This window comes from Strix uralensis, chromosome 7, assembly GCF_047716275.1.
Source record: "Strix uralensis isolate ZFMK-TIS-50842 chromosome 7, bStrUra1, whole genome shotgun sequence".
In the NCBI taxonomy this organism is placed as follows: Eukaryota; Metazoa; Chordata; class Aves; order Strigiformes; family Strigidae; genus Strix; species Strix uralensis.
The window spans coordinates 28091842-28107138 of NC_133978.1; the positions used below are offsets into that span (position 1 = coordinate 28091842).

A 15297-nucleotide genomic window follows, 5' to 3' on the forward strand; every position below is an offset into this window, starting at 1 on the left:
AAAATAGAACAATACAAGATTTAGAGATGGTAGATCAGGAAATTCCTCCCTTGTTTTAGGTACAAGCATAAGGAGATATAACATGCAGAAAGCTCAAAACCAACTAAGTAATATTTTTTCACAGCAAATGTGACAGTGTAGCTCATTCCAGTAGGATGTCACTTGAGGCCAAGTAGTTAGTGTGATCTGAGGAAATAATGGGAAGCCAAAAGTATCTCATGCAGTTATTAATAATCCATGCAGGAAGATATATTAAACCTTCTACAGAGTTCAAGTTAACTTATGAAGTTTACAGATCTGAATAGGACCTCTATGGAGGGGTTGCCATCCCATGGGCTACTGCTGATCCGTGCGTTTGGGAGACAGTTCTGCATCCCTTCAGCAGAGTTACGGTACTGGAGTACATGGGTCCCAGGCAAATCCGGTGTAGTGCTGACCTTGTTTCAGTGAATCACTGAGTATTTGCCTTTAACAGAGAACTTATGGCTTAGCCTGGTAGGGCACGTGCATATGTGCACGTTTTGTACAAGCTGTTGCGTTTGCTTATGGTCTGCATGTCTGCATCTGATTACCCTCAGTTGCCTCACAGCATCTTTTATTTTGAAAGCTTAAGAACAAAACCAAATTCTACTTTTACTGTTTTTAAGGATTTGTTCATCTAAAATAACCCCAGTCTGAGACACACACACACAAAAATGTTCGACAAATGTTCCACAATGTGGGAACTAATACAACTGCAACTCCTATAAAGTTTTTAGGCTCTTCAAAATTTTGCCCTCTCCCCTCCTGGAGGGTGTTTCTGTTCTCTTCACACTGGTGATTCCTAATGATAACAGGGTTTTCTTCAATTTACTGTAAATGAAAAGTAGCTCAGCTTACTGGAATCTGAGTCAGCCAAGGCAAGTCAAGGCAAATAAAGAGTACCTCTGCCTCACCAGTGTGTCCTGCCACTGAAAGCTGCTATGTCTGTGGTCTTTCCGGACTTCCTCACATTGAAGACATTCCTGTTTCTGTTCTCTCTTGCCCTTGCAGAAGTATATATGTGCAGGTGTGTGTGTGTGTGTGTGTGTGTACATACCTCCTTCCTGCTCTGCAGCCGCAGCCCCTGGGGATTCACAGGGCAAAACCTGCTGCTGCAGTGCTGAGTCCCGCAAAGAGCCTTTGCTGAGCGTGGGGAGCTGGGCTGTGCCAGGCTGGGTTCAGCCATGTCATGCACCTCCTGCTCTAATTAGTTGGGGAAGGGATAGTGTCATTCGCTTGGCGTTTTCTCGGTGGTTGGTACAGGGTGTGTGAGAGCTGAAAGGCAACAGTGGAAGATAGGTGGAGGGGAGGGAGGGAGCAGGCAGAGCAAACTGGACAACTTTCCTGGGAGAAGGCAAGTATGTTGCCTGCCTGGGAAGCAGGCAGAGCTTGTTTTGAGGCTGCATTGTCTCTTGTGGGAATTGGTTGAGGCCTAAACCCAGCCCTGGCAGCAGCAGCTGTACTTTCTGTTCAGAGTCGCTGAGAATGGATCCCAACTAAGATGTCATCCCAGGATGTCAGCAATTAACACTGTGGCAATGCTGGCAGTTTTCTCTTCAGCCAGGCTTCCCTGTAGGCCATTCAGATTTCCCTGGCAGCACCGTCAAACAGTCCATGTCAGTCCCCAGCTCTGTGCTGATTCTCGGCGCTTTGCTTCTGTTTTAGCAGATATCTCAGAAGAGAATAAAGCTGATTTGAATTTCCTGAGTTGTGGTTGACGCTCTGTGGGTCACGCTGCAGTGCTCTGGCTCGTTTAGAAAGGGATCAATGACTTATAAGAGCCTCAGAGCATCCCTCCCACATGCTGAGAGGAAAATGGGACAGAAACATCCTTTCTTTGAGGAAGGAAAAAGCTGAACCTCCTTTGCCCTGGGCTCCTCCAACCTCCTGCTCAGGCTGCCCTTTCAAGAGAGGAAGAACAGCCCCTCAGCCCAGGCACATTTTTGCTGGCTAAAAATGGGGTAAAGCTGTGCATTGCTGCAGCTGAGAGTCTGCACTGGTTAGGGTTTTTTGGGTTTTTTTTCCCGTTTCAACATCAATACTTGCAAATGTTATAAAACAGGCATGCAAATTAGGCTGTCTTAGGCCAGCTCGTTTCCATCAGCCCCTCTTGATCTCCAAGAGATGCCAGCAGAGCAGCACTTCTTCCCCTGAGGAAGTGCTTTGCAAACCAGCTGAGAAGGAGATGACGTGTCCCTTTCCCCCTCCCTGAGGCTCTGCACACTGTCTGGACACCCCGATTCTGTGAGCAGGAGCCCTGGCTGCAGGGATAGAGAAGCACATCCCACCAGAGCATCTGCCCGATGGAGTCCTTGGGGACCTCTGGGCTCTTCTGCTCCCTGCTCAAGGGCAAGTTTGGTGGCTCTCCCGTGCTTCCCCAATCACTGGAATGAAAAATAACCATGCTGACAAGTTAAACCTCCCCGTGCCAGCTGATTTGGGTCCTCACAGAGTGCCACGGAGGGCTCCCAAAGGAGCCACGTGCTAAATCTCACTTAGAGCATTGTTTGCGTATGTGGGATCGGATGTATTTTTATTTCTTTTTCCACAACTTCTATTTCTGGGTGAAACAACTAATTTTATGTTTAGGCTATAACAAAAGAAAATCCCAGCAGATTTATTATTTCTCAGATTTTCCCATTATGTTTTCATAGAAGCCAGTTTTCCCTGACGCCGGAGGAAGATCCCAACGAGGAGTAGTCTTTCAGGGAGAGGGGCAGAAGGAACGCAGTCGCTTGAATGCTTAAATCTAAGTCAGGACTGCTCTGGTCCTGCCTCCAGTCACAGGCTTCTGCCTCAGCTCTTGGGCCAAAGAGCCAGTTTAGGGAGGTGATCCAGCTGAACAAAAAAAAAAGGAGCTGGCTCAAGGGAAGGGGTAGGAGCACATGGAGGAGGGTGGGACTGCAGCCACTGCGAATTACATCAGATTAAACTGCTGTGCAACCACACCCTGGGTGCTTGTGCTTATCTTTGAGCTGCTCAAATCCTCTCTTGAATGGTCACAAGAACAGGCAATGCTCTTTCTGGGGAGCAGCATGTGCAGCTGGGCAAGGGGAGGAACATATGTGGGCTTTAGTCTGGAAACTGCTTCTTAGGGAACAGATTTTGCAAAGTGCTGGATGCTCCCACGGTCTCTTGACTCCAGTGGCAAGGTCAGACTGGAGGGTGGTAATAACGAGCAGAGAGATCCGCTCCCGTTGTGCATAACATGGCTCTGCTGTTCTCTTAAATCTTTAGTTTCTTGTCCTGGGAGCAGTGGGACTTACCACCTATTTTGAGGTGACCCAGATGTATGCAGTGAGATGGAGATCTTGTTGATGCCACTGAGTGGTACCAGAAGTGACACCCCTTCAGAAGAGGGGAAAATGAGCCGGGTTGTTTCGGTGCCAGAGGAGAGGTGACAGTGGTAAGAGTAGCCATTCCTCTGAGTAGCTCAGCCCTGAGTTTGTTCAGCTCAACATTACCCCCTTGTGGGATATAGATGAAAATTCAGACTAATGCCAGTTCCCCTAGCAGGTAGGTGTCCTGTGGAAGTTTTGGCTGTAGCTTAGGGCAGTCTTGCTGACAGCAGATGCACATGTCCTTGAGAAAATGCATGGTGTCTGAGAGCATCCAGCTGCATGTGGTTGGTGTGTGACACCTTCCAAGACCCAAACGGTGGTTACATGCTTGGAAGGTCCAACTTGCAAGGGAGGGAGTTTGTGTATTTTGCCAATAGAGAAGGCTGTGCAAAATCTTTGACGTTGTGAACAGACCTGTGACTCTTTGCACGCTTGTCCTTTACTGAACACCCCAGCACGTTAAAAAGCAGTGGTTGTCTGGGCAGTTTGCAAATGACGAACTTTTGTGAACGATGAGTCTCTCTGTAAGCTGTTTCCATTGTGGGACTCCTTGGTAAGCTTGGGAAGAGAACTTTAGTTATTCAGGGATTTGTTATCATTGACATATAATACATAGACTATCAGGCTGTGCTTTGTACAGGAGTACGTAGTGTCATAAATACTTTGAGTTGATGTAAACCCGAGCTAACACTGGAAGAAGCAACCCTGCATACCCCAGGCCATTGATTTCCACTTCTCTCTTTTCCTGCTTTGTGCCTGCCAGGGCAACATAGTGAAGCAGTGGGGAAAGGGGTAGGAGTTCAGACCAACATGCTGTGGAAAAGGTTTGTTCCAGTTTAGACCAGTGCCCTGATTTGTCTCAACGTGCAGTCACTGTTAGCTGATACATCAAAGCACGGGGGACAGAGAGTGGAAACTGTCTGTGAAGGCGGTATATGCAGGAGCTGCGAAAGGCTGGGTTGAGCCAGAGTGGGTTCCAGCTCAGGTTCAAGCCACGCCCAAAAAAGTCTTGGGGGTTTTGGATCTTTTCAAGCAGGAGAGAGTTGACAAAGGGATTGAGACAGATGGCTCAAACCTGAGTGGAGTGAGTGCCAAATGTGCCTGGGATGATCTCAGCCGGCCCCCGGAGGATGACGAAGACAGCAGAAGCATTTGCATTGGGACCCAGCCGCGGCGGCTCTCTGGGAAAGGTAAGAGGTCCTGGGCCGAGTCGCTGTCATGGCCTTTCGGCTTGTTTTCTGATAGGCCTGGGCAGTGGGCTGAGTCATGCAGCATCTTGGGGCTCCCAGTAACACCACAGTTACTGGAAGGCTCAGTATATCTCAGGGGTGACATGAATTTTGGTGTGGCCTCTTTGAGGATGGCAGGAGAGAGGAAAAGAGATCTTTGCGTTGTTTTGTCTAAATGTTTCTTTCAGTTTTTAGCCTATTTCTAATCTAGATCTGCAAAGTTAAACTAAGCGCTGTGTGAAACCAGGACTGTAAACATCTGCAAGGTGAAGCAACTGCATTTTCCCAGGCTGTGTTTCCTTATTAACATTGTCACTTCTTGGGTGGCAAGTTGGACTGACACTGCATGTTGCTGTAGCTGAACTCAAGTGATTCTTGCAAATACGGAACTCTGGAAAGAAGAAATAAAATACGGTGGAGTTCCCCTTTGCAATGAGATGCCATCTCAGGGTGCAGATGTCACAGACATTACATATGCTTGAAATTATGCATGTTACCTTTCAAATGGGTGAAGCAATGTAAAATTTGAGGACTTGAGATTTCCTGGAATTAACAATGGTTTCCACAGAAATGGTATGTTACTTGTTTTTAAGTCCAGGGTAAAAAAAAAAATATTTAAATGCTTATAGGGTTCCTTCTGGCTCTGTGCAAATATTTTGAACTGCACTGGATCTAAAAAGGCTATTTTCCCTCAGCTCTGCAAATGAAAAGCCCAAGAGAGGTATACATAATGATATTTGTATATCCTTCAAAAGATTTTGAAATAATTTGGATATTTTTTCTCTACCCAATTCCCACATTTCTCAGAAAAAGATGAGGAAACTTCTAAGAAAGGTAGGAAAGTATCCTATTAAAGTATTTGGCCATTAAACATTATAGGAGAATGGAAAAGTGAAAAGGCTGCATCTGAACTGCATCATTTGCAGTTTATTTTCAAATGTGAGCTTGAGGCTAAAGTTTGCCCAGCATAAAATTCCTTTCTTTTGTGAATCTTGTTGTAAATTAATCAACAGATTTGCAAAGCCAATTGCAAAAACTCAGGAACCTCCTTACACTTGTTTGGTAAAGGAACAAATTCCTGTTATGCTTAATGGGGAAAGTGACTTCCAGCACAAAGGCTGAAAGTGTCAGGAGGTTCTCCGAGAGCTGCAGAAACAGCAAACACCTCGTTTATGAAAGGATACAAAGCTACTCAGAATTTTCTCATCGGGAGGACTCAGTACCAAAGGTTCCAGCCCTCCTTGCCTGACATAACATCACAGCCCAAACCAAGAGAATTCAAGCTGACTTTATAAAGTGAAATAACTCCTAAGGTGCAGGAAGAGCTGTTAAGAATTCACCCTTAGCATCTTCATTTCTTTCTGAAGAGTTTAGATGAAACACACCATAGAAATGGGCCTTTTAAAAAAAAAAAAGCTGACATCTCCTTGTGTCTGTAACGTTTCTGGGGACTCTAAATCACGTTTAAAAAAATTCTCTTTGCAGATACAGAGCAAATCAGGGAGACTCTGCGGAGAGGGCTTGAGATTAACAGCAAACCTGTTCTACCTCCGATAAATGCACAAAGACAGAACGGGTTGACCCACGACCGAGCACCGTAAGTTTCACTGAACACTCAAATGCTGGGAGGAGGGAGGCTGAAGAGCTCAGCGTGGAAAACAAAGTTAACGCTGGGTGGGAAGAGACTTGGCAAGGGGAGAGGAACGCTAGCAGCAAATACTCACAAAGTGCAAGGATAGAGGGAGAAGAGGGCAGGTTTTGATGGGGGTTTTGGACAATCCTTGTTCCTGCAGAGTGGCTCTGTGTTCTGTAGAACTTGCTGTTCATGGTGTACAGTGTTTGAAATCAGACTCGACTGAGCCCTATGAAATGTATTGTGGTGAACAGTGTTATGATATCCAAAGAGCTAGGTGGCATAGATGAGTGTTCGCAGATATTTTTGCCAGAGCATTTTGTTTTCAAGCTCATAATTGCAAACCTTTTTGTTAAAATGTTCTTTTTTTTTTTCTTTCTTTCTTTTTTAAGTGACTTTGATCTTGCCTTGCTTAAGCAGGCAGGTGCTGACAGTGATTACATGCCAATATCACCCTAGTCTCTAACAGTCTGTAGGCTAACAGGTGATTTAAGTGGGACTCGGTGGGCCTCTAAATCGCTCCTCGTTTGTAACTTTTGACTTCAGTGAATCTGTAGGAAATTACCTGTGGTTTCAAGCAATCTGCAGTATCTGCACTTCCATCTCTTTGGGTTTCTCCCCTTCCCCTCTTAGGCTTATTTCAGTTGCTAGTTAAATGTCTTCCCATCAATTTTGATGTTTTCATCTAAATGATACAGAAAAGCATGTATCTTAGCTGCACTCTCTCATCTTGGTATTTCCTTTGGTTTCCTAGTCTCTGATAAACATTTGTGCTTTCTTGTTCCAAAAGTAAAGATCATCATGAAATTAGCTCTTTCCTGTAGTGCCAGGCAGGGACAGCATCCTGCTCTGTTTCAATTCCTGTTTGTTTCTTGATTCAAGCACTTCATGAGAAAAATATTCCTCATACTTGGTTAGGACCCTGATGTCCTTTCTTGTTCCGTTTTGTGGGTGACTTCTGATTTGCCTTATGTATGAATGTTTCTGAGTTGCCTAATCCTTTGGGGGAAGTATTATGTCAATTGCTGATGCTGTGTATTAGTAAGTAATGTGAGAGATTGGTGCTTATAAAAAAAAAAAAAATCTCGAGTGGCTTTATTATTGCATTAGGAATAATCTTACTTTTGCTATATAGTAATTATATGGAGCCAGATTCTGACCTGACTCAGATTTTGAGTAGTACTTCCCTGCCTGAAGGTTGGTCCCACTGGACCATTGGTTGGTCCCGTTGGCCCCACTGAAAAATTAAAATTATACCATCTGATTTGCACAAATCACACCCAGCCTTGGAAGGCTCAAAAGTGCTGAGCAGGATTTCTCACAGATGCTGGGCTCCTGCATGAATCTGCATGCCCAGTAAAAGCTCTGAGTTCAGAGTGGTTGGGGACAGCCAGAAACATTTAGGGTGTGCATCAGGTCAGGGAGGCAGCTGATGTGTAAGCCTTAATGCTGGGAGGCAGTTGTTGCTTAGATAAGAAAGCTTTACGTTATTCAGGGTAAGATAAACAGAGATACACACAAGACAGAGTAGTGAAAGGTTAGGAGAGGTCTAAGATGAAGCACACAAATATTTACCTGGGTTTTTAACTGTTCTGAGACAGAGAGGAAGGCAGGTCAAATTCAGAGCCTTGTATCCGTGACAGTGCTCTTTGCAAATCTCTCTTGCCTGTAGCAGCTGTGCACCCACCCTACCTGAAGCCTGAGTGGTAGGAATGGTGGTTCCCAGCATTTGCCTCCTAGAAGATCAATACATTTCTCTGAGCTCTATGGTTACCACTATGGAAACTGATTGCTAGCCTGTTTCTCCATAACAGCAATTCAGTTAAGGAAAGAGAGCTATCAGCTGTGTCTTGCCAGTGGTTGCTCTGATGATAGTATCAGAAGAATAGAGGAGATCTCCTCAACTTAAAACAGCAGTGTGTCCTAATACTTTCTTCCTCTGTCTTACTACTTTGAGAGGAGTTTGGAAAAGGTCTTTTTCTAGTTATGCAGTGGCTTTTTTTCCGCAATTCATGTAGCGGATACAATGGGATTTGTTCAATGCATTGACCATACTGAGAGGGGTGGTTTTGTGCTGGAAAGCAGTGTTTACTCACAACCTCTAACTAACTGGTACTTAAATCGGACCTGATGATTACCCTTACTGTGGGCAAAACTTACCAGTCAACATATTTTCCAGCACAGTGTGGTATAGATGAAGCAGAAGAGGAAGATCTTACTAGGTCTCAGCCTTTCTTAATACACTGTCTCAGCATGTCTTATGCGTTTGAGCAAAGTTGCTCAACGTGCTATTAAGTACATGAGCATGATCTGGAGACTCTCATCTCCAGCTGCTGCAGAGGGATGTAACTTAGGAGTTCATCATTTGCATGTAGTAATATATCTGCATCCATGTTCCCTACAGGTACCTGCAGTGGAAAAGGCTGAGACACAAAAGGCACAAAACCGAGTGTAGATACAGTAATTTCATAAGACTTAGAAGCACCTGAGATGAAGGACAGCTCTACACATAGATCTAGTCCTGGTGCAATCCTTGCTTGGGCCTGCTAGGGCTGGGACTCAGTTCTGTCCTTCACTGTAAATCTTGTGTAATCAAAGGCAAGTCATTTAGCTATTGAGCTTCAGTTCTGAATCTATAAAATGGGACTAACAGTGTCATCTTCTTGAGGCACCACAAGGATAAATACATTAACGATTACAAGGTGCTGGCTGATGGGAAGCAGGCTTGTGTGTAATCATATCCTGCACTGTACACACCAGACCATAAAATATCAAACCCGTGGTTCATTGCAAGGGTCCTGTGAATAACTGGTGCGTTAGAGGCTTCTCAGGAACTTGACAGAAACGCTCCGTTGGGGCATGGCAAATTGTTCCAAATCTACTTTCCATAGGGAGCACTGCAGAACCCCAGGCCATCAAATTTGCACCCAGCTGACGTTAGGATGTTAAAGCCTGACACAGACTCTGATGACTTTGTACAGAAGAGGAATGTGTTTATTTATGATAGATTTGAAGCCACCAACTGCTTTCCTAGTAGCTTTCTTTCCTTTCTTTTATCCTAACCCTACCACCCACACACAATAATCTATCAGGGTTTAAAGCAGACAACCTGTTCTGCATTCAGTATGACAAAATAGTATCAGAAACACTCAAACTTTCAAATATATATTTGTATAAAATGTGGAGGATCCAGATTCCATACAGATTTCCCTGTCTTTGTGTAGATACAGTTTTCAGCACTTATGCAAAAGCCTCACATTGTTTGGTTGCAGATAGGGTTTGATTCAGTGTTCTGGCTCCAGCAAAGCACATACTTACATGTTAAGCATGCATATTACCAGTTGTTCACTGTCCCAGAGTCCTTAAAAAAAAAAAAAGTTCCTTTGAGAAAAAGCTGGTTTCTGTCAAAACCCTGTTGGGCAGCTGTAGTACTTTGATTCATTAGTGTTATTACTGTAGACTGTGTAGCCCTTTTTCTCCTAAGGATATGAATAAAAGCACTCTTAATGCTTAAAACTGCATTGGACATCTGTTTCTCAAAATGACTGTTAGCTCAGTTCATAAGCAGCCATTAAATCAGTTCATATGCATTAAACAAAAGAACATGTAAATTAATCTTTGGAAACATCACTAATCATTTCGACCATAGGTAACATAATACTCTTGATTACTGCTTGGAAGAATGAGGCTTGTATGAATACAAATGTACTTTACAGTGGCACATTATTTATTTCTTAGGAACCATCAGCTTAGTAGGTGCTGCTCAGACAGACAAGAAAGGCCAGGCTTCCAGTCTCCTGAACTGTGCAGATTCACTCTTGTTGGGTACAACAAGCTGTTACCCATAGGGAATGTTTAGATGTCAGAATAAACACTGCTGCTGTTACGACCTCAGCGGGTTGGAAGCTCCACATGTCAAAGTTCAGTGACACTTGTGGAGTCTTGCTTCATTCGCTATTTAATTTCTTGATGTAATAAGTTGTGGGGCCGAGTCTTTAATTGTCCCTGGCAATTAGTCCTGTGCTCTCCTGTGAAGTGAAGTAGGTGAGTAGTATCTCCACTTTACAGATGAGGACAGAGGAGTTAATTTGCCACAGTTGCAGTGAGAGCCAGGGTTTGGATAGGGGAATTCTTGACCTTTTCCACCCCTCAAGGGTCCCCTTGATCATGCAGTGTTGCTGAAAGTGATGTTTTTCTGCCCCTTGGCTGACTCAGACTGTTCTACTGCTCCAGTCAGCAGAAGCATGGAGTAGAAACCTAGAGCTAGCATGCTGCATTACTGCACACGTTGAGGCTAAAATTATCAGTAATTGCTACATTTTGTTGTGCCAGGATTCAAGTACTGCCCATGCACATCCCCCGTGTCTGAAGGTGAGGCTTGAGTGGTGGAAGAAGGTCTCCCAAGGCTGTGTTACTTTGACAAAACACAAGGTTTTACCAGCATCTCTCTACTGTTAATTGCTCTCCCTCTTCTCAAGAAGGATAAAGTGGTGTGGTTCAACATGCCTGATTCCCATATTTCTGTCTGGGTTTTCCCAGATAACTGTACGTGCGCTGGTCCCGTCAGGCACTGTGATCATTTGTCCAGGGACCCACAGTCAGTGCCACAGAGACCTCAAATCCCATCTGCATTCAATTTCCAGGCAGAAAGACAGGTTGAGTCTAGGGAGACCTGAACATATGGTAGCTCTGTGCCCGTGTGCTAATTCCATCCAGCCCTGAACAGTTTCCAGCTGTGCAGGGAAATGAAGGCAGGTTCCTGGCAAACAGAGCAGGGAACAACCCTCTGGCAGGTGGGGCTGGCAGGACTGTCCTGGCTGTGACCTTCTGGTGTACTGCACCCTGAGCATCTCAGGTTGTTGGCCTTCCCTTGTGGAAAGAGGGAGGAGTTGTGTCACTCCAGAAGTCCTCCTGGGATAACCCCAAACCATGTGCCTGGTTTGGAGCACATGAGTAACAGTGGCACCACTTGCGGGACTGGAGTCCACTGCCCATGTAGTTCTTCTGACTTGGTAAATAGGGCATGCTGATTTCTCCTTTCAGTGAGCAGCATTGGGTTAATGCACATTAACAAGCTCCATCTGAGCAGCATTTTTGAGGAAGCTCTGACGGTAATACCAAGATGTAGGATTTGCTTCAAGGCGAGTCTGCACTTTGCTTCTCCCAGTTGCACTGGGTTTTGATTGCTGCTTTACTTGGGCGGAGGGGAGCTGTTGTCTGTGTAGCTGGTTTCCTGTCTTCAGTTCTTGGAGGCAAACTTCTACATAAAGGAGAGCATTTCAGCATTCTCTGAAACTGTCTAGTTCTGGCTAGACTTTCTGATTCTGCAACCACTAAGCAGTAAGTTTCCAATCCAGTCCTGCTTATTTAGGCATGCTCTCTCATCGAGACGCCATTCAGTGGTGTCTTGCTTGAGTAAGGAATGCTGAATGGGGGGAGGCGATATACTTTAGGGAGTGTCTCTCAGCATGAGACTGAGTGCTGGGTGACAAGCCTGCGAACGAGAAAAGCAAATGTCTGGAAAACCAGTGTCAGTAGAAGTACAGAGCAGTCACAATGCTAATAATTTGCACTTCTGCATAGCTTTCCCCATCTAAGAATCCAAAAGTGCTTTGCAAACATTGACTTAATCCTTGCAACACCCGTATGTGGAAAAATGTCTCAGTTTTACAGACGGGGAACCTGAAGCATAAAAGAGTTGTTTGACTTTGCCCATGAGTCTGCAGAGTGCCAGTGGCACAGCCTAAATCTCTCAATCCCAGTTCAGCTGCAGGTCTGGAACAGCCTGACCCCTGCGAGCACTGACAGTAGTTATTATGCAGCTTTCCAAAGGGATATGTGAGTGGCAAGAAGATTGTTGCTACTGGCATTGTCCTTGGAGCCCTTCTGTGCCAGGAAATGCACACAGAACATCATCACTGTCCGGTTTAACCAGGGTGGCGAGCACCCAGGCCTGAGCACTTGAGCTAGTCTTGCCTTGGTGTGACCACAGCAGGAGCTGTGTAACCGTGTCCTCTCCGTTTCTGCACTTGCCTCTGTGTGTCTGTGACGTGTGCCGAAACTCTGTGTGCCAAGATGCTTAGGGCTCTTTCCCACAACTGCTGGTTTGCCCTTCAGGGGAAGCTGTGGGAAAGACACTGGAAGATTGCCGGTGCTTAAGTGATCTTTGACCATATCTTCATTAGGGAGTGAGGAGGTTTGAAATAGCCACAGTTGGGAAGGGAAGAAAGGAGGAAAAAAAAAAAGGGGTGGGGTGGGGGGGAAGTGGTTCTGCCTTTCTCTCCCAGCTGTGTAAGCCTGCACTAATAGTTTGCATTTTCTAACTCATGGTGCTGGGTTTTGTACTGAGGAAGAAGGGAGCAGTGACTGTAACTCAGGTTAGTGATGCAGTGGGCACCCACTCCTACAAGGAGTCCCTGTCGTGACCAGTTTCCAGCAGCATGTCCTTTGTGATTTCGGTACCTGGGAGGGTAACTTGGAAATGCAACAAAATTATGCTCCGTGTCAGCAACAGAGCTTGGAAGGGAACTGAGACCTCCTTCCGTGACAAATCCATGAGATCAAGTGCTCTGATCATAAAGCAAAACGCAAATGCAAGAATAAATAAACCTTTCTTAATCCGATCAACCTGGTTATTCTTGAATCCCATAAAATAACAGCCAGTGGGGTTGCTTGAGAATGACTTATAAGGAGGGGACATCCAAACTTTGTGCAACCCAGTGATTGCATTGGCGATCTTCCAGGATCCCCACGGGCTGCTGCTAATTGGCATAAAATTAATCAGGTTGCAGTCACCCTCATCTTTAATACAAAGAGAGAGCCCCTGGGAGGCTACAGGTTCCAGCGTGTGGCTGCTCACATCGAGGAGGAGCACAGCACGCTGGGACGTGTAGTCTCATCAGGCCTCTTCTCCCTGTTGACAGAGGTCTGGGGAAGCTGCAGGCCACATTGGACACCTTTGCAACGGTTTGACCACCCCCCTCTCTCTCAAAAAAAAAAAAAAAAAAAAAAAAAAGCTTTGGTTAAATTCAGGGACTGTTAATCAGCATTTATGAGATTTAAAAAATAAAAATAAAAAAACACCACAACAAATATAATTTCCTCCCTTTCTCCTCTACTCAGAAGCAGACTACTGGTAGAAACTGAAGCTGGAAAAAATAGTTGAAAGTCAGCTAAAGTCACCTTGGTAACTGCAGCAATACACTTGCCCAGAACAGGAGACATCAAACCCAACTACAAACAGCTTTAAAGAAACAAAAAGAATGTAATCATCTAAAGAATTAATCTGACAACTGCCCACGTTTACACCTCCCACAAGCTCCCAATCAGAGGGAAATGTGCTTTAATCTCCTCCAACTCCCCTCCAGTTTCACAAAACACGAGATGTGCAGTCCTTAAAGTGGGGCATTTCCGGCATGCTGCTTCCATTTAAATCTACTGCCTTTCCTAATGCAGCAGCCCTGGCTTTTGCAGACTTGTTTTTTCTGGACACTGAGAAACATGAATTTTTTGTGTGGGTTGGATGAAGTATTAAATCTGGAATAGACAAAGTTTGCAACATTTTACGTGATAGTCAGCTAGATCTTAGTCATAACAAGTAAAACTCCACGGGCTTTTGCTGCTGATTTATTTGGTGATGGGGTGGAGGAAGCAAAGGCTTACGGGTAACTGACAGTCGTAAAACCAGGGATGTTAGTGTTAGAAAGCAAACTTTTTCTACATTTTCTTTTGAGGCTGAAAACTACAAGCTGTGGATGGCAATCTGTGTTATGACATGAACTTCTTATTAACAACAACCTAGAAGTCCTGCTGACCCTTCATCTGGGCCATCACCCTTTGAAAGGGTCAGCACAATGATTTCCATTCCCAAAGACAGAATTTTAATGGGTCTTTCCAAGTCCCTGTGTCATGTGACATGTTCCAGAGTCTGAAAATGATGGCGCTGTGGCCTCTTGATGTGTTGCGTGCAGGCCACAACACACAACTCTGTTTAAAAGGGTATAGCTTAGATAGAAGGTTATTTGATTTCTGCTGTTAAAGTTTTGCCCTTAACTTTAAATAGATGAAATTGTGTGAGCTCCACTAAAGTGAAACAAGAAATACAGAGACTGTGACTATTTTGGAAAAGTTTTGTGGAAAAGATTAATAATTTCATGTCATTCAAAGTAATAACTACCATTTTGCTTCACTCCTTCACCTTTTTGACAGAAGGGCTGGTTACTTATTAATGTGAAGTCATAATTATTGACAGCCTTAAAGTCATGACAGTTCTGTTTGATAGTTATACATTAGTCAACATCATCTCTTGAGCGTGTAATGACAAACAGCATTTGCTGTTTTTAATAAGACTTAGAAAGCTTTGCCCCTTGCCTCCAGAATATTGTCGTCATTCCTATTATTGCATTAACAACTGGAGGCTGTTTCCTCTCCGGACTGTGGCCCCATTGTGCTAGCAGCTTTACTGGCTAGCATGGTAGAAAGCTAAAAACCCACCTTCAGCTCAGGTGGTTTGGAGTCCAGAGGTATGGGGAAGTGTCCTGCGTCTGTCTGTCCTTCCGAAGCATGAACCTACAGCAGCGGTTGCCTGGGAGGCTGTGTTATGGGACATGTCCGGAACGCTTAGGCAGTCCAGGTGAGAAGGGCACAGTCTCTTGTCTGTAGCAATAACATTGCTGTAAAACTCCTGATCTGCTCCAGGGTGCATAAACTGTGGAACTGCATTTAACAAGTGCAAGCTTATGGCCTGCTTGAAAATCATGCGTTGCTAATGGCTGACCCTTTTGGTAGGCATAGATAAATGAATGATTGGAAGGGGTAGACCACAGGCTGACTTTCCCACAGCTCACTGTGTATATAAGATCTGATAAGGAAGTTGAAGCAAAGCTTAGCTTAAGGTCAATTGATCATTAATCAACTGTAACTGCACTTCTCAGGTAATCAGCCTGCAAAATGCTGGCCATTCCCCTCTTTGAAGACCCCACCTACAAAGAGCTGTAAAATGTTTGCTGAAGTAGATTAAACACAGCTTTAAGTGCCACCTATAGACTACAAAGCATGTTGTGTCTTTGCTCCC

At 44.7% G+C, this 15297-nt stretch overlaps 1 protein-coding gene across 3 annotated transcripts in view; it reads left to right on the top strand.

Moving 5' to 3' along the window:
• Positions 1–15297, top strand: part of SUFU (SUFU negative regulator of hedgehog signaling) — a 101396-nt gene that overhangs the window by 59221 nt on the left and 26878 nt on the right. For 2 of the 3 annotated variants that reach the window (XM_074875175.1, XM_074875178.1), the window contains 2 exons: positions 4396–4552; positions 6077–6188. In XM_074875175.1, the coding sequence (XP_074731276.1) occupies positions 4396–4552; positions 6077–6188 (269 nt within the window). The remainder of the gene's footprint in view (positions 1–4395; positions 4553–6076; positions 6189–15297) is intronic. The other variant, XM_074875177.1, reaches the window with a different exon arrangement.